The sequence below is a fragment of the Bubalus bubalis genome, chromosome 8 (assembly GCF_019923935.1).
Source record: "Bubalus bubalis isolate 160015118507 breed Murrah chromosome 8, NDDB_SH_1, whole genome shotgun sequence".
Classification (NCBI taxonomy): domain Eukaryota; kingdom Metazoa; phylum Chordata; class Mammalia; order Artiodactyla; family Bovidae; genus Bubalus; species Bubalus bubalis.
Window position 1 is genome coordinate 8,000,266 of NC_059164.1, and position 27,260 is coordinate 8,027,525.

General features: G+C 39.0%; 1 protein-coding gene across 12 annotated transcripts in view; it reads left to right on the plus strand.

Annotated features, from left to right (window-relative positions):
* Positions 1–27,260, plus strand: part of CDK14 (cyclin dependent kinase 14) — a 662,006-nt gene that overhangs the window by 298,782 nt on the left and 335,964 nt on the right. For 11 of the 12 annotated variants that reach the window (XM_044946425.2, XM_044946423.2, XM_044946424.2 and 8 more), the window contains 2 exons: positions 2,326–2,388; positions 24,298–24,421. In XM_044946425.2, the coding sequence (XP_044802360.1) occupies positions 2,326–2,388; positions 24,298–24,421 (187 nt within the window). The remainder of the gene's footprint in view (positions 1–2,325; positions 2,389–24,297; positions 24,422–27,260) is intronic. The other variant, XM_044946421.2, reaches the window with a different exon arrangement.

The window sequence follows — 27,260 nt, forward strand, 5'->3', positions numbered from 1 at the left end:
GTTACTCATATCCTTTATATAACCTCCTTTTTACTTTTTAATTTTTTTGTCAATTTCATTGGTTGATGTTTTTTTTTAAAGAAGTAACCTTCAAGATTTTGTGAAAATTTGAGCTGCTTCTTTTATTTTGATCAGTATTTGCTTATAGTGATATGCCATGTTGCTAGGTGAATAAATGTTTAATCCGTGTTCTTTGAATTCTATTATGTTTAACATTTACATTGATAAGTTACTCTTTGCTTTTTATTGGTATTTGCCAGTATAAATATCATATATATAAATAACATCAATATATAATATGATGTATTATTCCTTTACTTTCAGGTTTTCTGTTATTTTTTGTTGTTTATTATATTTAGCCTTTATCTTGGAAAGAGTGTGAGTTTGATTTTGTTTTGTAAACTGAAAATTTACATTTTTAAAAGAGATTTTAACATATGTTTATGTAATTATTGTTATGATTAGATGTACTTTCTATTTACCAGTTTATTATGTGTGAGACAATGAGCACATTATAGTTGTATATCATGTTATATATTAAAAAGTACTTTTTCATGGACCATTTTATATGTTCTGTTATAGCATTGTTAATTGGCTATGCCCCAGTACAAAATAAAAATTTTTTAAAGTATATAGTTTCTGTCCTCAGTGTGTGGAAAAGAGAAAGGCAATACAGTCTTAGAATATATCCAAGAGCATTTCTTCTATCCCATGTTCTTTCCCTTTGCTCTTCCATGGCTGAGCTTTTTCATTCTCTATTCAGATCTTATTTGAAAGTATCACTTACCGTGGCCTGTCTTTAGCAGGCATTAAGTGCCCCCCTCTATGTCCTCAAACACTGCCCAGTAGTACTCCTAATGTACAACTTACTGTACAGTCATTACACATATCCTGGTTTTTTTCCACCTACATCTGTTTCCTTGAATTCTGTATCCTTACTGACTAGTGTCACTAAACTCCAGAGCTTTCTTTGGCCACCTGATGCGAAGAGCCAACTCATTGGAAAAGATTCTGGGAAAGATTGAAGGCAAAGGAGAAGAGGGCAGCAGAAGATGGTATGGTTAGATAGCATCGCTCACTCAACGGACATGAGTCTGGGGAAACTCTGGAAGATAGTGAAGGACAGGGAAGCCTGGCATGCTTCCCTAGTCCATGGGGTAGTAAAGAGTGGAACGTGATCTAACAACTGAACAACAGCAATAAAATGACTGGTGTAGTGCCTGGAAGATAATGAGCTGAGAAATACATGGTGAACAATGAATGAATGCTAAAATCTGCACTGTATTCTCAGCAGTTACCAGCTGGCATGCAATAAAAACTCAGTAAAGGAATCTGAACTGTTACCATCATGGCTACAACCACGTACAGCTTTATGAATGTGTCAAAAACTTATAATTCCTCAACAATTGCAACCTGATAATGGGGCATAAATAATCATGGTTACTGGTTTTTACAGAGTGATTAAATCATAAAATTGTTACCGCCAATAAATAAGATTAGGAAAATTTATATAGCAACTCTACATGTTTTTTTAGAAATTTTATGTAGCTCATAATATAAACAGAAAAAGCATTAAAAAGAAAATATACAATTGTATGCAAATTCAACTTGGGATATTTGGAAAAATTACACTATAAGTTGCTATCTAGGGATATTTCTTTTTAAAATAAATCTGGATGTATTTGTCTTAATTTATAACTTTGGAAGTATTTGCATTGATTTAGAAAGTAAATCATTATAAAGTTTTATAAAATAAATATTTTTCAAATATATTCAAGAGTGCTGAGAATCTGAAAAGTATCTTTTAATGAATATAGTTATGAAAAAGTAAATACATCCAATGATTAATTTTATTAGAATGATCTGTTTGTAATATTTACATGTCATACAAAATAAATAACCATCACCTTCATTTCCACTTGAAAAATGCAGGTAATTGAAATTGTATTTGGATTGGTTAACTGTATGTGTATGTGCTTTTAGTTGAAGTTAAGGTATATATATTTTAGGTAAGTTTTCTTCTTATTCCACTTAAGAGATACATATTCAATGTGAGAATTAGGCATTTAACAGATTAACAAATTGTGGACATAAATTCTTTCTAATGCACAGATATGTTTAACATAAGATAGAATCTGGAGTAATGATTCAGCTGTGGTTATAATGGAGGGTGGAGGAGCGTGCAACTGCATACACTAAAAATTCCACCCGCTTGCCTTATATTTGCTTAGTTCAGAAAGTAGTGATGACTTTGAAACAGAAAAATATTGATTCATTGTTTTATAGCCAAAGGGATGTTAATACATTTTCCTTTTTTCCTTCTAGCATACTGATTTATGTCAGTACATGGACAAGCACCCTGGGGGGCTGCATCCAGATAATGTGAAGGTAGGAAAAGATCTTTTAAGTCAAGGCTTAGCATTCTTCATGTGCATTTTTTGAACCAGAATCTAATTCCTCTACTATATATATATTTTTTAATTGTGTAAAGAGAAGTGATACTGAAGTGAACCGTAGTCATTGCTTTGACAATGAAAGCCATGCTTTGGCATTAAATATTTTCACTGGAGTATTATTATTTACACTGTACCCTATTTTTCCTTCATGGAGAAGCATTTGCCAGTAATGAGAGGGATCTACTGGAATCCTGCCAAAACTATGTTTTCAGTAGAGAGGAATCTCCAGTCGCTCTAGCTTAGAGCTCAATACTGAAATACCAATTGGTTTCAAGAAAATGTATTATTATGATCCAAAACAGTGTTATGATGAGTTCATGGTGCATATGTTTTCATTTGTTTGTATAAACAGATAAAAAAGATTTTTCCTTCAGTTTTCTTTTATTTCTTTTACCAGATATTGGATTACTCTGTGTAAAAAGAATTAAGCTTTTCTAAGTTTTGACCTAGCAACCATTTTGGAAAATTTTCCCCATATTTCAAACTTAAAAGAGATTCTTTTCTTGGCAAATGTTAGGGAGTTAGAAGATACTAAAGTTTATCAGTGGGCTTAATGATGTGCTTACATTTTAGTTTTGAAATGGCTACATTTCAGGATCCTGAGAATCCATTTAGCGATATAAATGCATTTGAAGTGTCATTATTTGTCTCCTTTTCATCCCATTCATTATCTGCACCTTTCTTGCAGTGTGGCATGGTTTTTCTGTTGTACTTTTCCCTTTGCTAGTAGAGGTAGATTTCACATATAGCATTACATGTGTTCATTTCTTTTTGCTTTATAAAAATAATATTTTATTGTATATAGTTTCTTATTTTTTTGATATCTAGTTAATGGGTTTTCTTTATTAATTAGAGATGTGATGTCAGTTGTAATGAATTTAATTGAAACATTTGCCCACATGGTAGTAAATGACAAAAGGATTTTTTCTCTACATTCCCTAGGACTGACCAACCAAGCATTAAAACTTTGCCATTCTGACGAGTAAAAATGAAATGTTTTTACATTGGCATTTTCTTGACTGCTAGTGATACTGGGCATCTTTTCATGTTTCTTGACCATTTGTAATTCTGCCATTACAATTTGCCTGTTCTTATATATTGTTCAATTTTCTATTGCATTGTTCTTTTCTTAATAAATTGAAGGCTATTTTTAATAGTTGTAACATTAATGATGGTGCTTTTTAAGGTGATGATTTTTGTTATACAATTTTAAAATGTGGGAAACTGTAGGAACTCTGGCAAGACAGTCTTTTTAAAAGAAATACTAGAATCAGTATGGTACTTAAAGTATTTGTTGACTTTTTTCATATACGTCCTTTTCATTGTTATGATTTTTTGTTGTATTAAATTTTTATTTAGATTCAGTTTTTTGACTATTCGCTTTTCTTAAACATCTGTATTCGTTGACGTAGATTTTTAGTAGTTGCATTGGGCAAGAAATTTTAACAGGCTAAGAGATTTTTTTTATTAATCTTGTTTAATACTAATTAATAGTATTATTAATTACAATACTAATGTTTAATGACCACAATTTTTTTTTAACATCAAACATCACCAACTCGATGGACATGAGTTTGAGTAAACTCTGGGATATTATTAATTACAATACTAATGTTTAATGACCACAATTTTTTTTTAACATCAAACATCACCGACTCGATGGACATGAGTTTGAGTAAACTCCGGGAGTTGGTGATGGACAGGGAGGCCTGGTGTGCTGCGATTCATGGGGTGACAAAGAGTCGGACACGACTGAGCAACTGAACTGAACTGAACTGAATATTTAATGACCGCAATTTTTTTTAACATCCAAACATCTCAAGTCGTCTCATTACTACATTTAATGTTCTCTGTTTAGGGTTGATTGGGTTCAAAATCAACAGTATGGTACCTCCTTACTCCTATCTTCCACTTCAGCTCAGGTAATCTGCAGAGAGCTCAGCTAGTGAAAGCCCAGCTAGTGAAAGCCCAGGACCTACTAGAATCAGTGGAAATCAGAGGCTACTCTAAACTAACTTTGACCTCCTGACTTTAAATTCAGTGACAGGATTGAGATTAAAGAGCTGACCCAGGCTTTGCGAAGAACACAGGCATCACTGGATTTCCATTATCCTGGTTTGGTCTTCTCACCAACACTTTGTTGCTATTATTTAGTCACTTAGCCATATCTGACCCTTTGTGACCCCCTGGACTGCAGCACGTCAGGCTTTCCTGTCCTTCACTATCTCCTGGAGTTTGCTTAGACTCATGACTACTGAGTCAATGATGCCATCCAACCATCTCATCCTCTATTGCCCCCTTTTCTTGCCCTCAATATTTCCCAGCATCAGGGTCTTTTCCAGTAGTCAGCTCTTCGCATCAGGTGGCCAAAGTACTAGAGCTTCTGCTTCAGCATTAGTCCTCCCAATGAATATTCAGGACTGATTTCCTTTAGGATGGACTGGTTTGATCTCCTTGCAATCCAAGGGACTCTCAAGAGTCTTCTCCAACACCACAGTTTGAAAGCATCAGTTCTTTGGCTCAGTCTTCTTTATGGTCCAGGTCTCACATCTGTATAAGACTACTGCAAACACTATAGCTTTGACTACATGGACCTTTGTTGGCAAAATGACATCTCTGCTTTTGAATACGCTGTCTAGGTTTGTTATAGCTTTCCTTCCAAGGAGCAAGCATCTTTTAATTTCATGGCTCATTAGTTATGGGTAAGAATTGGTGGAAAACTGTATCTGTGAAGCAGAGAAAGAGAGCTCTTCCCACAGAGCATTGCTGTTTTCAGCTCAGGCTGGCATCATTGGTGATTTCTGTAGCCTTTGTAGTAAGTTCTGCTTTTTCCATTACATTACATTTTTCCTTACTTTCTTGATAGTCACGGAGAGATTGAGCTTATAGGTTACTGATTTTTGGTTACTAGGCTGCACTGCTTGAAATTGTGTTTCAATAACTCTTACCCGTTTTGCAAGCTTTTCTTTCACCCCATGATCAGTCATCATATACTTAGTATATGTATATATATATCATTCAAATATTTAGTATGTATATCTTTGCAAATATGAGAGGCAGCAATAGGTATTGATATGTAAGTATCCCTTTCCCCATAGCTATTGAGGTCTTGGCTTCTTTGAGGATTTGCCAAAATGTTCTTGATTGTCCCAGTTCTTGGAATACTTAAGGGGGCAAGAAATTTTGGATGGCATCGAAGAGGTCTTCAAACTGGGCTCCATAGCATAGTCATCTGTGAAATTAAAAAAATATACATATATGTATGTGTGTGTATGTATATCGGAGAAGGCAATGGCACCCCACTCCAGTACTCTTGCCTGGAAAATCCCATGGATGGAGGAGCCTGGTAGGCTGCAGTCCATGGGGTCCCTAGGAGTAGGACACGACTGAGCGACTTTACTTTAACTTTTCCCTTTCATGCATTGGAGAAGGAAATGGCAACCCACTCCAGTGTTCTTGCCTGGAGAATCCCAGGGACGGGGGAGCCTGGTGGGCTGCTGTCTATGGGGTCGCACAGAGTTGGACACGACTGAAGCGACTTAGCAGACTTAGCAGTGTGTGTATATATATGTATACATGGGTTTCCCTGGTGGCTCGGTGGTAAAGAGTCTGCCTGTCAATTCAGGATATGTGGACTCCATCCCTGAGTTGGGAAGATTCCCTGGTGTTGGAAATGGCAATCTACTCTAGTATTTTGCCTGGAGAATCCCGTGGACAGAGAAGCCTGGCAGACTACAGTCCATGGGGTCATAAAGAATGGGACATGACTGAGCAACTGAGCACACACACACACTCACACACACACATATATAGTCTCTTTTCTTTTCCCAGAATCAAAATTTTAAAAGCACCCTAAGTAGGAAATGGGCTTCCCTTGTGGCTTAGCTGGTAAAGAATCTGCCTGCAATGGGGGAGACCTGTGGGTTGGAAAGATCCCCTGGAGAAGGGAAAGGCTCCCCACTCCAGTATGCTGGCCTGGAGAATTCAGTGGACTGTATATAGTCCATGAGTGACTTTCTCTTAAGTAGGAGATGGTGGGCATTTGCTCAGGCCAGGGCTGAGAGGCCTGGCTCCTCGCACAAGCCCCAGCATCAGCTGCTTTCCTGTGGCCTGTTGGTGTTTGCCTGCGGCTGGGAGTGCTGGTGGTGGTGAGGGCCTGTGCTCTCTCGAAGCCCCGCAGCCTGGCTGCCTCAACAGCTGATGCTCTGCCAGAGAGCTGGTTGGTGGGGTGTCCCAGAGAACAGCAGGGGTTGGGCAGGTAAGAGGGGATATGGGTGCTTCATAAAACAGGTCTCAGACCCAGGCCTGAAGACTGAAAGCATCTTTTATGGGGCATCGGGTCAGTCCAAGAGAACGGACCTAAAGGATCTAGGTAACACTACAGCAAAGGCCCCGCTTAACAAATAAGTGACTCAGAAGAAGCAAGGTTGGTTTGTTTTGATTAGACAGAGAAGGAAGCATCGAAAAATTATCAATAATAATATCTAAGAGGCAAAAGAGAATCGTAAACCTATAAAGCACAATGCTGCATTACTTTTGTTGTTCAGTCACTAAATTGTGTCTGACTCTTTGAACCCCATGGACTGCAGCACACTAGGCCTCCCTGTCCTTCACTGTCTCCTGTTATTTTAAACAGGATAAATCAGTGAACATGAGGTAGCTTTGGCAATTAAAAATATGATGACAGAAATTAAAAACAACAACAGTAAATTTTAAATGGGAAGCAGGATTACTTAGGATGCAATTTACATCGTTGCTGTAGGTAAACTTTGAAATTTACTTTTGTATTTTATTTCCTCTTCAGGTTTCTATTTTCACTATTTAAGTTAAGCAAAGTCTACTTTCTTCCACTTTTCTTCTTTGTACTTTCTAAAATAAAATGAAGTAATTACTAATATAATGAAATAAACAACAGTCATAAAAGTGGATGGAAGAAAAAGTTGGAGAATTGTACCAACTTATGCTTATGCACAAAGTAGAGCATAAGATAGAAATCTGAAACATGAGACAAGAAGTATTAAAAAAATTTAGAATCCAGTTCAGGAGATGGGCCATCTGAATAATTGGAGAAAATAGGATGGAGTTATTAAAATAATAAACTTTGAAATATGCTTCTTCTAGATGTGAAGGATGTGAACTTCAAGATTAAACAGATCTTTTAAATGCCCAGAACATTTAATGAAAATAGAAAAACAGTAGTATTTATTATTGCAGAATTTCTGAACATGATTTCAAACACAGATCCTACCAAAAGGAAACAGATTTACTGCTAAGAATCAATAATTACAGTGGCGTCGTCACCATTTAGGGGGTTTTTCCTGGTGGCTCAGTTGGTGAAGAATCCACTTGCAATGCAGTAGTTCAGGTTTAACCCCTGGGTCAAGAAGATCCCCTGGAGAAAGCAATGGCAACCCACTCCAGTATTCTTGCCTAGAAAATCCCAGGGATAGAGGAGTCTGGAGGGCTATAGTTTATGGGGTTGCAAAGAGTTGGACATGACTTAGGAACTAAACCATCACCACCACCTTCACCATTTGGACTTCAGCAGCAGCCCTAGAAGGGGGACAGAAGTGGGACAATGACTTGACAATTCTGATGTAAAATTGTCCAATATAGTATAATATGCAAACTATCAATGAAGTGTGAAAGCAGAATAATTATTTTCAGATGTTTAAGGAGTTGAAAATTTTGCATACCTTGCATCCTTTCTCAGAAAACGACTTGAAGATATACTCCCCTCTGTAACTCAGGGAATAAACCAAGGCAGAAAAGAAAAGGAAACCTGGCAATAGAGGCTACCTCAAAAGAGGGATGGAGATCCTTGAGATGATGAAAAGAATCCCAGAATAACTGTGGTGCATCAGGCTGGAAGAGTAACCAGTCAGTCCAATCGCACAGGTCAGAAGACTGCAGGCGAGATTTCTAAGATGGAATTATCAGATAGAATATCAAATGTGTTTGAACAGATTTACAAGTTGGAAGGGGCTTCCCCGGCACCTCGGTAGTGAAGAATTAGCCAGCGCAGGAGCCACAGGAGATGCGTATTTGATCCCTGGGTCAGGAAGATCCCCTGGAGGAGGAAATGGCAACCCACTCCAGTATTCTTGCTTGGAGAATCCCATGGACAGAAGAGTCTGGAGGGCTCTAGTCCATGGGGTCACAAAGAGTCGGACACAGATTAGTGACTGAGCACTCAGGCACAAGATGGAAGAAGAATTTGGTGTTGAATTAGTGATAACCCCAAGGAAAACTCAACAACGGCAAACCAACCAACCAACAAAAGATCTAGATTGTTACACCAGGAAAAACAAATTATTGTGCAGCAGAGAAAAGTATTCATATGAAACGTAATGGCTCAGCTGCAAATAACATTTACATGATTATAATACAGTATTATAATCAATATGTAATCAATATTACATGTTGATGTATTACATAGTTAAAAAAAGACAAACACCTCTTTAGGATTCTGCTATAGCCAGCCTCATTCCAGGATTAGCATCCTAAAACAGTCTTCCATTTCAACTGCCACATTTGATATAAAATAAAGATCAACATCATTTTGTCAGAGCATTTTGACTCTCTGTCCAATGTTCTTTTCCTTACATTGCATGATTCGTTTATTAAATTACTGCAATTAGCGTTTTTATTTGTGACTTTATGTGCACTCAGTCACATAGGTTTGTCATCGTTTTCATAGTGAAGATAATAGTTCTACCTTCTCTGAGGGTACGGGAAGTTAAAAAAATAGAATGCATCTTGTTAATGCCTGTGTTTTGGCATCTGAATTGCAGTGCATGGAAGCAGACAGCCCTTATTACCATGTTGGTTTCCATGGGAGGCCACTCAGCTAATTACGCACTGGCATTTCTTCACAGTTTGTCTGCATAGAGACAGTGCCCTCCTCTAGGGCTCCATGTAGGATCTGCACTGCAGGTGAAATTATTCTCAAAGAAGCCTGACTATGACACAGTGGCAGAGGTCTCATGGGTATTTCTGTGTGATGGATTAATGTATTTTTTTCATGTGGTGATATTTATTGTCACATAAAATTTCTGAATGCAAAATGAAGAACCTAAGAATAATATTTACTAAGTTAACAGCTGTTCATAATGCTGTGCTGGATGCTGATAAGAAAAACAGCTGAGCTAAAATAAGATCTTTTAATGGGTCTCTATAAAGGCAGGGTGTGAAATCAAGGTGAGATAAACGATTGTCTTTAAAAGAGCATGTTCTTGCAATAACTCTGAAGCTCTGCATTTGGTTAAATACTTCATGGATTATTAAAGGGTTGGATGTGATAAATAGAAGATATTGATTATGGTGAACAGAAGGAAAACATACTGATCAAATCTCCTTGCTTCTAAATTTGACAGTTTTGACTTTTGCTCTCATCACTATGTGGCATGATGATATGGAGAAATATTTTAAACATTTCTCTCGGATTATAAAAATGTGCATATCTTTGTTTAGATTTCGTATAACTTGTTTATTGTAAAAAGCTGGGATACCATGCATCTAAGAATTCAGGCGATTTTCCTTTACGGTAAATCAGGTCAGCTTGCAAGCATTACAGAGGTGATGTATCACTGAGGAATGAGGGATAGAAAGGAACAAAGGAAAGAGTACATAGCTAGTGATTTCATAATAAGCCACAGAGTAGTCTATGGTAATTTTGTACTAAATCCCAGCAAAACATCTGTTAAAGTTTTATCTTTTGTGCTATATATTCCTTGTAAGCGTTGGAATAAGCACATCAGAAAAAGATTGTTTCAGTGTTAACTAAATTTCTGTAGTCACTCTGCTGCTTTAATTGCCTACAAACTGAGTCTGTTTGCAATATGGTTCTGAAATAAATATTCGCTGTTAACTAATGGTCTGTATTGTAGCATAATATCAATTTTAGACAAATGGGTAATTTTAGCAGTTAATTACTTAGAGGGCAATGTAAAACCTGAATGGAAAGCCTGAGGACACTGGCCTTGTTATAAATATTTATGATGATTAAAGGCATAACAACCAATTGCTAGAACATGATAATTGGTTTGTAAGAATTTGGGGGGAGGGTAGTTCATTTTTCTCCCCTTTACAAACCATTCACTATGAATTTTATTGGGTGTTGACTATCATAGTTGAGTTGAAGACAGAACCTGAAGTTCTTCACTGTATAATCCTCAGTGATTTACAGATTGATTGGTTTTCTAAAAAGTGACCGTGACAGTCTAAATCTCTTTCATTCAGTTTTTTGTGTGTTCTTTAAAAAATGGTAAGCATGAGAGACTGAAAATTGAGATTCATCTTTAAAAAAAAGATTAATTGATGCTGTCTCCAGCTCATATCCAGAAATGTAGATGCTTACATCTTATTACCATGACAACCCTGGATCTTCCTGTATTTTTTATGTAATTACCTTCATTTCCATGTTATCGAAATGACTTTTCTAGATAATTTTTTTCTAAAAACACATTTGTCTTTTTTTTTTTTTTTTACAGAACTGTAATCAAAGATATCCAAAGTAATTCTGAATTCTCTGCCTTATTCTCTGAAGCATCTGAAATTCTTTTGATGTAAAGCTGTTTTATTTTGTATCTAAATATCTGTATTAATTAAAAAGACTTGAGGATTATTATGATTGAAAAATTGCTATTTTTCTTTCATAGTCCAGAGAACAGGCAGGTGTATAACAGTCAGAATAATATTATGCCAAATTAAGATTGTCTTATACAGATGGCACAGTGAATGGATTCCTAAATGAGAATTTCTAATGTTGAGATAGGAAATCAGATAACACCTGACTTTCTCCATATTTTGCATTAGAACTTTCATTTAGTTGGTAATGATTCCCTACTATGCATTATAGTGAATATTATAAAGCCTTTCCTTTTTCTGTATTTTAGGAAATATGGTTATTCCATGAAGTCATTCCAGTGTTTTAAAAATTTGACACCTAGTCTCAGCACCTGTCCAGTTTTCTTTTGAACCTTTTCATCCTATTTCTGTTATAACAAAATAATTTTCCATATCTAGAAAGTGAAAGATTAACAACGAAAGAGTGAAATCCATGTGTCAATTCATACTGTGTTGGATGTTGAGAGGTAGTCTGAATAGTGAATTTCTGGCTAAGATGTGGGGCCTGCATTTGCTTGTTGAGAACATGTCTTTTGTATCCTTGGCATCATCTGCTGATCTGCTTATAACAATTTGAATCAGACAAAGAAATCAAGGCAGCTAATTAAACAGCCCACTCTTTCCTAGAGGCGCTTTAAAACCCAGATTGAAAAGGAATTACCCCAAAGATTGATGAAATTCACATAGTCATTAGAATAATGGCATGTGATATTTTAATTGTCAGATAGAATTACCCAGCTTAGGGGGCAGATATCCAGGGGGAATAGGAAAAACACCCTCCTGGATTTTAAGCTTCAAGCCGTTCACCTTGCCCGTCTCCTATTTAAGATGGATCTTGACCCCTTTGTTGGCATGTTCTCCTAGACAAACAAGAGAACGCAGGAGCGAAATTAGCTGAGTGGTAGTGTGTGTACACACTCCTGGGGATTTTCCTGATTGTTTTAGACAGGTTCTGCCTCCATGTGACTAGCCAGTACATTTCATAGATATTTTCTCATTAATACAGAAATTCTTGTCACTTGTGACCTTTCTAAAGAGGATGCAGAGAAGTTTGTTTATCATACCTATCAAACTCAGAGTCTTTACTGCATGCCACTTGAAACATATTTTTCTCTATTGTATAGCTTGCAGATGTGATCTTTCTCTAAGAATCTTATACTCAAGATTCATCAGCTCCATCAGTTTTTCAGTCTGCATCTCTCGCTCTCATTTTTTTTTAAAGTTACATTGACCTTATCAAATGATATTAAGACAGTTCATGCTGATAGTGTCTGAGATGTTACTTTAGGCAGTAAAACCATTTTGTTGTTGTTCAGTCACTCAGTTGTGTCCCACTCTTTGTGACCCCATGAACTGCAGCCCACCAGGCTTCCCTGTCCTTGACCATCTCCTGGAGTTTGCTCAGACTCGTGTCTATTGAGTCAGTGATGCCATCCAACCATCTCATCCTCTGTCGCCCCCTTCTCCTGCTCTCAATCTTTCTCAGCATCAGGGTCTTTTCCAGTGAGTCAACTCTTTGCATCAGGTGACCAAAGTATTGGAGCTTCCGTTTCAGCATCAGTTTTTCCAATGAATATTCAGGGTTGATTTCCTTTTGGATTGACTGGTTTGATCTCCTGGCAATCCAAGGGACTCTCAAGAGGCTTCTAAATTCTATTTTTTTCTTTTCATCTTGTGTAAAAAGAATGGCTCTGAAGTTGGGGAAGCAGTGCATGCATTCACAAGTGAAGTTGAGTAAAAATTTGTATTTCATTCTATTTCTTTTTGGTTTCAAAAAGTACATATCAGTAAGGTCAATGTATACTCAACATTATTTTGTTATTTGAATTCCTTGAAACAACTGTTTCCGTTTTTCTCTTGGAAAATCATGTTGGGTAACTAATAAGCCAGTAGCTTAAATCTGATTGTCTTGTTTCTACTCAGGTAGGGAATATTCCTAATACTAAGTTTAGGCTACTGAGCAACTCTTTGTTTTTTTAAATAATTTTTGTTTATTTGTTTTATTTTTAGCTATGCTGGGTCTTTGCTGTGTGTGGGCTTTTCTCTAATTGTGATGAGCAGGGGCTACACTCTAGTTTCAGCGTGCAGGCTTCTCGTTGTGGCGGCTCCTCCTGTTGTGGAGCGCAGGCTCTAGGGCACAGAGGCTCTAGGGCACACAGGCTCTAGGGCACGCGGGCTCTAGGGCACGCAGGCTCTAGGGCACAGAGTCTCTAGGGCACGCAGGCTCTAGGGCACAGAGGCTCTAGGGCATGCAGGCTCTAGGGCACGCAGGCTCTAGGGCACAGAGGCTCTAGGGCATGCAGGCTCTAGGGCACACAGGCTCTAGGGCACGCAGGCTCTAGGGCACACAGGCTCTAGGGCACAGAGTCTCTAGGGCACGCAGGCTCTAGGGCACGCAGGCTCTAGGGCACACAGGCTCTAGGGCACGCAGGCTCTAGGGCACAGAGTCTCTAGGGCACGCAGGCTCTAGGGCACAGAGGCTCTAGGGCACAGAGTCTCTAGGGCACGCAGGCTCTAGGGCATGCAGGCTCTAGGGCACGCAGGCTCTAGGGCACAGAGTCTCTAGGGCACGCAGGCTCTAGGGCACGCAGGCTCTAGGGCACGCAGGCTCTAGGGCACAGAGGCTCTAGGGCATGCAGGCTCTAGGGCACGCAGGCTCTAGGGCACAGAGTCTCTAGGGCACAGAGTCTCTAGGGCACGCAGGCTCTAGGGCACACAGGCTCTAGGGCACACAGGCTCTAGGGCCTTCATGCTTCAGCAGCTGTGGCACGTGGGCTCTGTAGTTCCCCTGGGCTCTAGAGTGCAGGCTCAATAGGTTCAATATTTGCGGCACACAGGCTTAGTTATCCCACAGCTATGGGGGTCTTTTTGGATCAGGGATTGAACCCATGTCTCCTACATTGGCAGTCAGATTGTTTACCACTGAGCCACCAGGGAAGCTCTGACCGACCTTGTTAAATGGAAGGTTCTTGTCCTCAGCCCTCCCCATTTCATCATCATACCTACAAACCCTCATAACTGGGAAGCCTACTTAGTATCTAATATATTATACGTTAGTGTGACATATTAGGGTTCTAAAAAAGCTAATGAACTTCTTTCAGGGAGCATGGACAAACCAGGCTCTGTTTTTGCCATTTGACTCCTTGTAAGTATCCCAGTTCTAGATCCCATGAGTCCAGTCACCTTCCTCCCTGCAGGCATCTCGGAGCTTAGAATAACCCCTTGCTGGTGTCCTCCATTGTATTGAGGCGGGAGGAGTGGGCGGAATGGGAACCAACTTAAGGAGCACAGAAGGTGTGCAATATCTTTTCTCCCAAGACTTTGCCCCAGTACTTGAAATTCTTATTCTCTGAGTTATTCCCTTTTCCAGAAAGTTATCATTTTTAGTATCGAAGATTAATGTACAAATATATTAGAGAGTGCAAGTTAAATTTTGGTTACTTTATCTGGAAATGATGAAACGTGTTACACATCTCAGCAATTTGAAGGAGTGGAATGAAGAAGCAGAAAGTTGACTAGATGAACTCAAATAGAACAAAATGTGTCAAGGCAGACTCCCCTAAATCCTCAGATTTTCTGAGAACTGAATCTATCTGTGCATGTGTGCATGCTAAGTCGAGTCAGTCATGTCCAACTCTGTGCGACCCTATGGACTGCAGCCTGCCAGTTTCCTCTGTCCATGGGATTCTCTAGGCAAGGATACCACAGAGGGTTGCCATTCCCTTCTCCAGGGGATTTCCCCACCCAGGGATCAAACCTTCGTCTCTTACATCTTCTGCATTCGCAGGTGGCTGACCACTAGCACCACCTGGGAAGCCTGAATCTGACTGTAGTACATGGCAAAAAAGGGGCGCATCTCTGATCCGATGCCCTGGCATAGATGTTTGTCTTACACCATCCCAGGAGCACGGTTAATATGTTCAGTATGTCCAGAGTGACAAATTATACCATAGCTTTTATTACCTGGACTTTTATTTCTATCTCCCTTATATCTCCATATAACTTTCTTAGTATTCTTTTTTTAAAAAATCCAACACATAAAATTACAAAGATGCTTTATAAAATAGAAACTATTTGGACATGAATTATGTACATTGCATTACAGATTCGGATTTGATATTTGCATTAGGTATTTTCAAATTTGAAACTCAACTTAATGAATCATACTTTGAAAAATTGAAGAAGACCTATTATTGCAGTAAAATCATTATCTGATTCCTATTAGAAAGTATTTTACTATTCACTAGATATTTGAGGACTCAAATTTTAAAATTATTTTTTACTCCTAGAAAGTTTGATATATTGAGTAATTTAATGCTTGTGCATCTGTGGATTTTTAAATAATATGATACTAACCATGAGGCATATTATTTGAAGCGTTTATTACCCATGTGCTACTTTGGTTTCTTTGCTAGTGTCATATTTCCTATCCTTGTAGTCACACAGTGTATTACTTTTTGTTACCGTTTGTTTAATCAAATGGTATACATACGTTTTTGGTAGCAGTATTTTAAATTTTGGGTGTCAGAGCAAGACGAAAATGGGAAATATAAGTACTGGGAATGGGAAATGGACCTCTGCTACATGTGCTGTGTCTCCCTTTTTCCAATTCATGTGATTTCTCTGAGCCTTTATTTCTTTATCTGTGAAATAAAGATAATAGGATCTGCCTAGCAGAATTGGTGGGAAGATTAATTTACTATTAAGTACTTAGTAAACAGCAGTTACTACAGTTGCTTAAATATCGGAGTCTCTTCTATTTCTGTTATCCATACAATTATGAAATGAGACAGTTTTATAGCTTGGATAAATATTAAGGGCATGTGAGAAAATTAATCACTTTCAAGGTGAGCAACTTAAGATGACGGGTATTTAACCTTGGTGTGCAAGTGACAGAAAAGTAGCTTGACTGTCTCTGTAAGAATTAGTGCTGTTCAATGAATGGATGAAGAAGTTGGGGTATGTATGTGGTACATACATACAATGGAATATTGACCATAAGAGGGAATGCATTTGAATCAGTTGGAGAGAGGAGGATGAACCTAAAGCTTATTATACAGAGTGGAGTAAGTCAGAAAGAGGAAAACAAATATATTATATTAAAGCTACATAGATGTATATGGAATCTGGAAAAAATGGTACTGATTAACCTAATTTGCAGTGAAGGAATGGAGATACAGATGTAGAGAATGGACGTGCAGAGTGCGAGGGAGGCTCAAGAGGAGGGGATATATATATATATATATATATATATATATATATGTATATGTATATATATCCTGCCTCTCTCTGTATATATAGTTATGCCTGATTCTCGATGTTGTATGGCAGAAACCAACACAAGATTGCAAAAACAATTATCCTTCAATTAAAAATAATAAAAAATAAATAAAAAATTATGGCATGGTCAGCGGAAAAAAGCACTGAGATTTTACTCTTCATGAAGAAGAATTAGTGCTGTCCATGCTGCTGCTGCTGCTAAGTCGCTTCATTCGTGTCCAACTCTGTGTGACCCCATGGACAGCAGCCCACCAGGCTCTTCCGTCCCTGGGATTCTCCAGGCAAGAACACTGGAGTGGGTTGCCATTCCTTCTCCACTGCATGAAAGTGAAAAGTGAAAGTGAAGTCACCCAGTTGTGCGCGACCCTCAGCGACCCCATGGACTGCAGCCTACCAGGCTCCTCTGTCCATGGGATTCTCCAGGCAAGAGTACTGGAGTGGGGTGCCATTGCCTTCTCCGTGCTTTCCATAGGCCTTTCATCTATTGCAGGTTGCTCCAATAAACACTAAGAGATGATGGACATCCCTCGAAGATAGTGAACCCTTGCCTAGAAAATCTGCAAATGTTCACCGTGCTGAGTCTCATATTAAATGGACCCTTATACATTAAATAATGCATGCCTTTCAGACCATTCATAAATCTGATTGTAAACATTGAGACAAAGAGCATCAAAATCAGAGATCCTTAGATTTTGAGGGGGGATGAGGGGGGTAAAAAATTTGTTGCTCACTGCAAGTGCCAGTAATTCTTCTGAGTAACAGATATAACCTACTGAGTCCAATGATGTGTGTGTGCTTTTAATCAACTTGTTCTAAATGTTCTGATCGAAAGCCTTATCTTGATATTTTTTTTTTTAATCTACTCAAAGTCCAAAGAGTTTCAGAAGAGACTAGAAGGAGTATTAAGGATATTCCCAAGCAGTATCTGCCATGGCCGCGAGGATATGAGTTGCTTTCTGCTGGGGATGGCAAGACAGCAGGGTTATAGATAGATCTCCTGCTGGCAAAATGTCCTTGTTCATCACATCATTGCTATTTTAGGCATTTTCCCATTGGGGTTCTTATTGCAAAAAGTGAACATATTTGAACTGGAGTATAACTCTTCAGTGATCACATACTGAAGAATTTGAAGACCTCTCCTTTCATAAAGTTGAGTATGGCCCTCTGTGATGACTGGGAGGGGTGGGCTGGGAGGCGGGGAGGGAGGGAGGCTCAAGAGGGAGGGGATATATGTATAATTATGGCTGATTCACACGGTTGTACAGCAGAAACCAACACAATGCTGTAAAAATAAAAAAATAAAAAAAAAACACAAAAAAGCGGCCTGAGGGGACAAAATATTCTTAGGAAGACCCTATGGTTACTACAGTAGATAATAAGCAGATAGAAAGGAAAATATGTTAATTTATCAACTTCAGTATATAAAGCTTTCTGCTGCCATAGTATTTACTTCTAAGAGGATTTTAAATAGCAAAAATAGACATTCAAGAACCATATGCTTATTACATACTACATTAATTGAGACTTTTACAAACTTGGGTTCACTTAATAAAAGCACTTTGATTATATTGGGTGTATAGCTGTATTCATCCGTGTGTTTAGTAAGCATCATCCTTGGTTAAGATAATGAGGTGTAGTGGAAAGTTCACAAGTGTTGTGTGATGGTTGGATTGACTGAGTACGTTTCTTGGGCTTTAAGAGCATTAGTTTTCTCATTTGCTTAAAAGAAAAGGAAAAAATAGGAGATTATAAAAGATACATAAAATTACTTAGTCTTTTTTCAAGTTTATTTTATTTATTGCTTATACCTCTGGCCGCTCCGGATCTTAGTTGCAGCACTTGGGGTCTTTTAGCTGCGGCACACTGGGGCTTTTGTTTGTTCGGTTGCAGCATGTGGGATCTAGAGGGCTTCCTCGTGGCTCAGTGGTAAAGAATCCGCCTGCAGTGCAGGAGACTTGGGAGACACGGGTTCAGTCCCGGGGTGGGCAGGATTCCCTGGAAGATGAAATGGCAACCCACTCCAGTATTCTTGTCTGGGAAATCCCATAGACAGAGGAGCCTGGCAGGTTACCGTCCATAGCGTTGCGATGAGTTGGACACGAGTGAGCGACTAAGCATACTTGTGTGCACGTGGGATCTAGTTCCCTGAGCAGGGATTGAACCCAGGCCCCCTGTATTGGGAGTTGTAGAGTTCTAGCTACTGGACTAGCAGGAAGTCCCAGAACAGTCTTCAAATGAGTGTAAACCTTCAATTACTAAGAGTCTGTCTTCCGTTTTTTTTTTTTTTTTCAGTACCTGAGATCGCGTCGACGTTCACCAAGTTTTATTAGCGAGCCACAAAGCTGATGTTTCCTCTTCCTCTGCATGCAGCCCCGCCTTTGGTGGTCCTTCTAGTTTTCACAGTACCCTCTGGTGTTCACAGAGATCAAACTTAGCTTGTTATGTGGTGATTTCCACAACAACCCAGTGAACTGGCTTTCTTAAAAATTTACACGGGCCAGTCAGATACTTGCCTGTATGTCTAAAGAAAGAAATCCCCAAGACTTGGGTTCTCAAAAGATTCCCAAGGAATATTCTATGGCACATTCTGTTAAACTCGGAATGACTGCTCTTTCCTTGTCCCTTGAAGGGACAATATAATTCACTGAAACCATGAGTAAACTTGGTGTTTTAGAAATAACATTTTAAGGTGTTTAACAGAAAATGCTCCAAGTTTCCTCATGGTTTCAGTGAATTATATTGTCCCTTCATACCATTACTATTATGATGGTGTGTTGATGGTTTTACAGTTTCATATATTGTCAGGCCAGAATACTGGAGTGGGTAGCCTTTCCCTTTTCCAGGGGATCTTCCTGACCCAGGAATCGAACCAGGGTCTCCTGCATTGCAGGCGAATTTTTTACCAACTGAGCTATCAGGCAAGCCCTTACCAATGGTTTCAGTGAATTATATTGCCCCTTCACCACCATTATTATGATGACGGTGTGTGTTGATCGTTTTACAGTTTCATATATTGTCTTCTTTCCATTAATTACAATTTTTCTTTTTATTAATTTATCTGTCTAGTGATTTCCTTGCTTGGTTTCCTCAGTTTTTTCCCTCAGAAAAGCAAGAGGTTTGTCGTATAATACATCGTCTTATCTTGTGCATCTAACGAATGCTCCTTTCCTGCTACACTTTTATGCGTAATGAAGTGTCCTCCCTCCTGTGGGCCTTCAGTCACGCTCTGCGCAGCTGTCATAGTGCTGCTGCTGCTGCTGCTAAGCAGACCTCTTTAAATGCAGTTAATATGCTTATGTGCTTCCCAGGTGGGGCTAGTGGTAAAGAACTGACCTGCCAGTGCGGGAGATGTAAGAGACATGGGTTCAATCCCTGACTCAGGAAGATCCCCTGGAGGAGGGCATGGCAACCCACTCCAGTATTCTTGCCTGGAGAATCCCATGGGCAGAGGAGCCTGGAGGGCTGCAGTCCACAGAGTCTCCCAGGTCAGACACAACTGAAGCGACTTAGCACGGATACACAAATCTGTTTATGTGTCTCTCATACCCAGTGGGCTGTGAGTTCCTCAAGTCAAGGAACTACATCTTACATCCTATTCATCTTGGCATCCCTCTTACATGATAGCACCTGGCAGATGGTTGGCACTTCGTAAATCCTGAAGGAATGTATTATCCGGGGATTTGTTCTGACTTAACTTTGTGCATTGTTCAAAGATCTAAAAGTTTGTCTGGGGCTCTCCTTTGATGCTCGGGGCTCTGTCTGTCTTATTTGGAGCTTAGTTTGTCATGTATACAACTGTAGTTGAGTGTGTGGTTGCATCTTTCCCTAACACTGATTTTCTTAATCCTCTTTAATCTGCTATCCTATTTGAATAGCTTCTGGATTAACATGAGGATTATATATTTCTACTAATTAGTAAAGGTGTTAAAAGAAGAGCCCTTTGGGACTGTTTGGTCTTCCCATTTCTGCTCTTAGCTTCTAGAAACTCTCATTCCAGGAGTCTATTCTTTTTTCTATCTGCTTCATCCAGATGTCCCTAAATCCTGTTCAGTCATCACATTACTTAGTAATGAGTGTCAGCTGTGGGAGCAGATTAGGAAGATGGTTGAGGCAAACAGTCTGAAATTAAAAGACGCTTGCTCTTTGGAATAAAAGCTATGATGAACCTAGACAGCATATTAAAAACTAGACATCACTTTGCTGACAAAGGTCCATATAGTCAAAGCTATGGTTTTTCCAGTAATCATGTATGTATGTCAGAGCTGGACCATAAAGAAGACTGAGCGCTGAAGAATTGAAGCTTTTGAACTGTGGTGTTGGAGAAGATTTTTGAGAGTCCCTTGGACTGCAAGGAGATCCAACCAGTCCATCCTAAAAGAAATCAACCCTAAATATTCATTGGAAGGACTGATGCTGAAGCTGAAACTCCAATACTGTGGCCACCTGATGCGAAGAGCCGACTCATTGTAAAAGACCCTGATGCTGGGAAAGATTGAGGGCAGAAGGAGAAGGGGACAACCATGGATGAGATGGCATTACCAGCTCAATGGACATGAGTTTGAGCAAACTCCAGGAGATAGCGAAGGACAGGGAAGCCTGGCGTGCTGCAGTCCGTGGGGTCACAAAGAGTTGGACATGACTGAGTGACTGAACTACAACAATACATTCTGGGGAGACAGGGGAATCCCATCCTGTGATAGACAGATGTAGCAGCTGCCCCCGGAGCACCGAGGAGGAATGCCTCACACAGACCTGCAGGGAGACTGAAGGCCTGGGGTCTGCAAAGGCACCAGGGAGGAGTGGCGTTTGAGGAGAGACCTAAGAAACACAGGGAGATTAGCAGGCAAAAGTGAGACAAGGCTTTTCTGTGAGAGAAGACGTAAGAACGAGGCAAAAGGGTTGAACAGCAATATGCTTTGAGAGTGCTTGGGGTCAGGAAATGTGGAGCAGTGATGCCTGGGCACCCAGCTGGAATCAGGGCTCAGCTCAGTGGCCTCGAAGGCCATGCTGTTAGATGCCTGTGCTTTTTCTTGTCGATTGCAGGAAGCAGCTTCTATGTGGACACTGCCCACTTGTGTTCTGGCCAAGATTCCTAGAGTAGAGTGGTTAAGGGAGTAGATTTTGGAGTCAAATTTCTTGGATTTGAGTCCTGGCACTTAAACTGATTCCAGTTTCCTCATCACTGATACAGATAGGATGTGATGTGTGTGTGTGTGTGTGTGTGTGTGTGTGTGTATGTGTATGGGCACAGACGTGTATATTCATTTGTGTCTGACTCCTTGTGACTCCATGGACTATAGGAGCCCTCCAGACTCCTCTGTCCATGGGATTTTCCAGGCAAGAATACTGGAGTGGGTTGCCATTTCCTTTTCCAGGGGATCTTCCTGACCAAGGAATCGAATCCTCATTTCTTTCATCTCCTGCATTGCAGGAAGAGTCTTTACCAGCTGAGCCACTAGGAAAGCCCGGAATAGTGGTACCATCACCATTAAAATTGTTACAGAGGTCAGGGACTACCCTGGTGGTCCAGTGGTTAATACTTTGCCTTCCAACACGGTACGGATTCAATCCCTTGTCAGGGAATGAAGACCCCACATGCCTTGGGGTCAAAAAAACCAAAGCATAAAACAAGCAGTGTTGTAACAAATTCAATAAAGACTTTAAAGAAAATATGGTCCACATCAAAAAATCTTTTTATTTATTTTTTTGTCAATATTTCTTATTTTTTTTATTTTATTTTTAAACTTTACATAATTGTATTAGTTTTTTTACAGAGATCAAATGAATTCATATTCTATGATGTGTAGAATAGCAGCTGGCACTTCGTGTCATTTGCTTGTTCAACTAAAATATATTGCTGTGGTTAGGTAGATAATCACAGTCTGGTAAGTCCCAGCTAGCACCTTGCAGAATGCAGACTTTCAAAATCAGTTTATTTTTGAAATTCAGTTTATTTGTTTTGCGATCTGCCTATGTGACTGATTGATGAAAAGCTTTTGAAAATACAAAGTGGCTTTATTTGCTCATCCTTTCTCCCTTCGGAACTGAAGGGATTTGGATTTTCTTTGAAATTGTAAGCTTTTCTGCTTCAGGATGCAGGGGGTTTTAGAAGTGAGGAATGAGGCTGGAAGCTGCTGCTGATGGCGTTAAGTCTTTCCATCTGCTACACAGGAAGGACTGAAAGGAGGAGTCCAGGAGAAGTTTACTTCCTGCGATTCTTGAGCCAGTGATTTAATCCAGCCTAACACAGAACAGGTGTTTAGTTTCTGGTACTTAGATTCTGGAAATAATGAATCTAGGCCTTCCCAACACCATAGCTTATTATCACATACAAAGATTTTGAAGTGAATTTATCTACTGTCTTTCATGCTGGGAAGGATTGAGGGCAGGAAGAGAAGGGGACAACAGAGGATGAGATGGTTGGATGGCATCACCGACTCGATGGGCATGAATCGGGGCAAACACTGAGACTTAGCGTAGGACAGGGAAGCCCGGTGTGCTACAGTCCATATGGTGGCAAAGAGTCGGCATGACTTAGCAACTGAACCAATGTTCCAAGGTATCCCCCCTCTAAACGTTTTACTTGGCTTTCAGAGCCCCTAGTTAGTTGGAAAATATTCTGAAATGTTAGCTCCCATGGCCCTTGAGGAGTTGCCAGTCTTTTTTATGTGAAGATTCTAGAATCCTTGTCCTACCAGTATGCATGCTAAGTTGCTTCAATCATATCTGACTCTTTGTGACTCCATGGACTGTAGTTAGCCAGGCTCCTCTGTCCATGGGATTCTCCTGGCAAGAATACTGGAGTGGGTTGCCATTCCCTTCTCCAGGGAATCTTCCTGAAGCAGGGATCAAACCCATTTCTCTTATGTCTCCTGCATTGGCAGGTGGGTTCTTTACCACCTATTGCCACCTGGGAAGCCCTATCCTACAAGTATTTGGCAGCTAATTCCTTTACAATTTCCCAGAAAGTGCATTTTGTTACTAGCTGATTACATAGACTACAGTATGGATGGCACTTAAAACCACTTGTTTTTAGTTTTGTTTTAGGAGATTGTTTTTTAAAAACTATGTCAATTAGGATTCTTTTGGCAAGTACATAGTGTAAAGATAGTCCTTTTTTTTTAATAAACAGAGTATTGGAAAGCCTAGTGGATCACCTTTTTTGTTATCAAAATGGAAATATTTATGATGATCCAATATGAACGTAAACAGAGAAGACCATCAGTCGCTTCTTAATTGTATTTCTTATGAAACTTTTGCTCTTGAATTCTTGATTTCTCTGTTCTCTGTGATTCCTGTCCCTTTAGGTTGGGTCTGTTCTGTAATTAGCAAAAGTACACGTCTGTCTTTAGGCAACAACGTAATCTCTGTGGCCATATGTGCCGAAGCAGTGTAATTACAGTGTAGTAATAATTGGACCCCGTGACTGTTTCTGTTTTAATTATTTGAAATCATCTTATCTTTCTATTCCTTAAAGCATGTTATTGAGTGAATCACTAGATACCATGTTTATATCATTTCCATGGAATTAAATATATGTTCATTAAATTTACATTAAAAAATTCTGCTTCCTTTTATAACATTCTGAATAGGGTTTTTTCTCTGTCTCAAGCATCAGTTCAGACCTGAGGAAATCAAATATTATTTAGAAAACGGTTCTTTACATTCCGCTTAATTTCTAGAACAAAGATTGGATTATAGATCTTTCTGGCTAAGGAACTCTGGGTTGACATAATAGGTTGTTAAAAATTTTCAGATTTAGTTTGTGCATTAGGAATTTCCATACATGTATGCAAATTCTGTTTCAATAGTTTGATAGAAAATTTAGTGATGGGTACCCATTTTCAAGAAATACAAGTACTTGGCAGACTGTATGTAGAAAGTGGCATTGGACTGTGTTTGTATTTTAACTTTTCTCTCCCTGTTTTTCCAGCTGTTTTTATTTCAGTTGCTGCGAGGGCTGTCCTACATCCACCAGCGCTATATTTTGCACAGAGACCTGAAGCCACAGAACCTTCTGATCAGTGACACGGGGGAGTTGAAGCTGGCAGATTTTGGTAGGAAAGCAGTTAATTACCAGTCTGTTTTGTCACACTGTGAGAGTGCCAGGCATATGGCGGCCTTGCGTTCATTTAGGTGCACGTCTTCTATCGTTATAGATCCTGGTAACATTTTTTCAGGAGTGAAGAAATTTTTTTTATGATCAACATCGTGCTTGATGGATTTTTTAAAAAGTCTACATTGCTTATTAAAGTCTTAAATAAGCACAAATCACATTTCATATATTTCCAAAGTTGAAGTCAGTATAATTTTGAATATAAAATACTTTGAAAGAAATCTTTTTTTTTTAATTAGGAAAATGTCAAACGCATTCTTAAGTAGGATACCTTAAGGGGTCTCCCTTACTCTTGATCCCGCTTCAACAATTATTGTCAAACCTGAATTTTAAACCTCTGGACAGTTTCAGAGCATCATAAAATACATTCAGTAGTGTTTGTTGTCAGAAATCTAAGGGCATTGTTAACCTTTCCAAAAATGACTGTTGTTTCAAAAATTCTAAAGGAAGACACTGATGCCAATTTAAAAGTGGAGGTCCTGGCCCAGCCGCATTGTAAGTCATCCCTCCCTGAAAGGTTTTGAGATTGGCCTCTTCCAGCTTAGAAGCTGTCCTCCAACACTGACTTGAGTGCCCAAAGGGGCACAGAACTGCTGTGTCCTGCTTGTTGGTCTGATGTGTCTGCACTGCCCGCGCTCTCTGTCACACCGGTGTGCAGAGTTGATTCCCAGCATCGGGAATGCTGATGGCAGCATGATCTGTTGACATTGCATTGCCTCAATTATTTTTGGATACATAGTCTGATTAGAAATTTGTTCCATTAAGAGTGGAATGGAAATATTACCCTTGGGACGTAAGGACGCATGAGATTGAGATACGGGCTTTTCCAGAATATGATTATCTTTTCCCACTCCACCAACCCCCCCGAGAAATAAAAGAGAGCAGGAAATGTTTATTGCTTATTTCAAGGTTAGGAGAGTGTTCAGTATGTTTGGAATTAATCTACTCTTGCATTTTGTATATTCTTTTCTTCTAAAATGGAAACAAAAGTTAACATCATTGGTGATATATTGCAGGACATTTTTTGTTCTTTTCTTATTTGTGAAAATTATGAAACTGTGTGTGTGTATGTGAGCTAGAAAGTTGTTTGTTGTCAAGTTTTAGCATCAGAATAATACTAGGTGGCTAGATGTAAAGTGTTTCAGTTCAGGGTAGAAAATGATGATGAGAGAAGAGGTGTGGAGGAGAGAAGATTTGCAGTTCCTCAAATTCAAGGTTATTATGTTCACCATGAACATATTTTTTTAGTTTGTTGATATTAGTATTAAACTAATAAGAATTCATAGTGATTTTCTTCTGTTATCTTAATATATAGTATAAGGTATATATTTGCATAATTTATTGTATTGAACATTTAATTTTGCTGAACGTGGTTTTCTTTTGTATATTTATAGAATGCATTTTTTTATTAACTTTATTTTGTCTGTATAACTAAGGGAATAATAGGATTGTATCTAAGTGCTTACTAGGGATTATTTTTTAATTTTATGATGACTTTTTTATTATAATGGGTAAATTCATGTTAAAGGATTCTTACGAATCTTTAAAACTGACATTTTGTAATAGATTCAGAAATAAATTGCAATGTAATTTTAACCAACTTAGAAAACTTTTTAGAATAGGAGAAAAATCTAGAGAGTATGAACTACTCTGAGATTACAAATGTTAACATTTTTATTGTATATTTTCCCACTGTTTCTCCTCATTCTTTCTTTTTCTTCTTCCATTTATTATGTAATCCTCAAAAGAAGAAACCCACACTGTTTTGTAAGCAGTTTTCACTTAGGAATATGTCATGGACATTTTCTCATCTTATTCAATATGAAAAAACCATTTGTTACAATGTAGATTTTCCCTTAATGGCCACAACCTAGGCCTTTTACTCAGTCCCCCATCGCCGAACGTTTTGGTTCTTTCTGATCGTCATGGTTATGTGCCATCCCTGTGTTGAATGTCCTTGCAGAGCAAGCTGGCTATACTCCAGCTGCAGTGCTGAGTGTTTTAAAGTGTTTGACCAGAGTGCTCTGCAGAAAGGTTGAACCTCAGTGTCACAGACGGAGTCTTCTTGCCTGGAACACAGACTTGGCATGCATCCTGTGCACGGAGTGTAATGAGCGAGACTCACTCACCAAATGACAATTTCCTCCAATTAATTGTGCATCATTTTTGTCTTTTAATTGAAGACATGCAATTAACTGTGATTTACTGCGCTTGGGCACGTGTCTGGGTCTCAGATGAAGGCAGTACAGTGGAAGCCGTGGAGGAGCTAGACAGTCAAAATGGGACGGTTCCAGGCAGCAGAACAATTAGAAACACCGGGTCTTAATTCAGTTTGATGTGTCAAGAGCTATAGCACTGGTCCCTTTGTCCTACCTTTTTCTCTCATGTGAAAAACACCATCAGATTCTGATGAGAAGAGACAGAAGGAATCTGTACAAGCATAATTCTTGTATTGTTAATGCTATTTTTATTAGAGAAAATATATGGGAGGGGGGACAAACACTAAAATTTACTGAGTTTATTGTGTGTGCCAGACCCTTAGAAATTCTTATTTAATTGTCTCATAAACCTAGGAAGTTATTCTAACCTACAGTTTTGAGAGAGCCAAGAAATTCAGAGAGGGTTAGAAATTTGCCCAAGCTTGACTGTATGAGGGGAGCTGCTCTCATACAAAATTCCACAAAACTGGAATTCAGATGCTTGATCCATATCTTTCAAATTCAGGTGGCCCAGGGTCTTCATATTTATTTACATAGATATTTTACCTTATAAAACTGCCT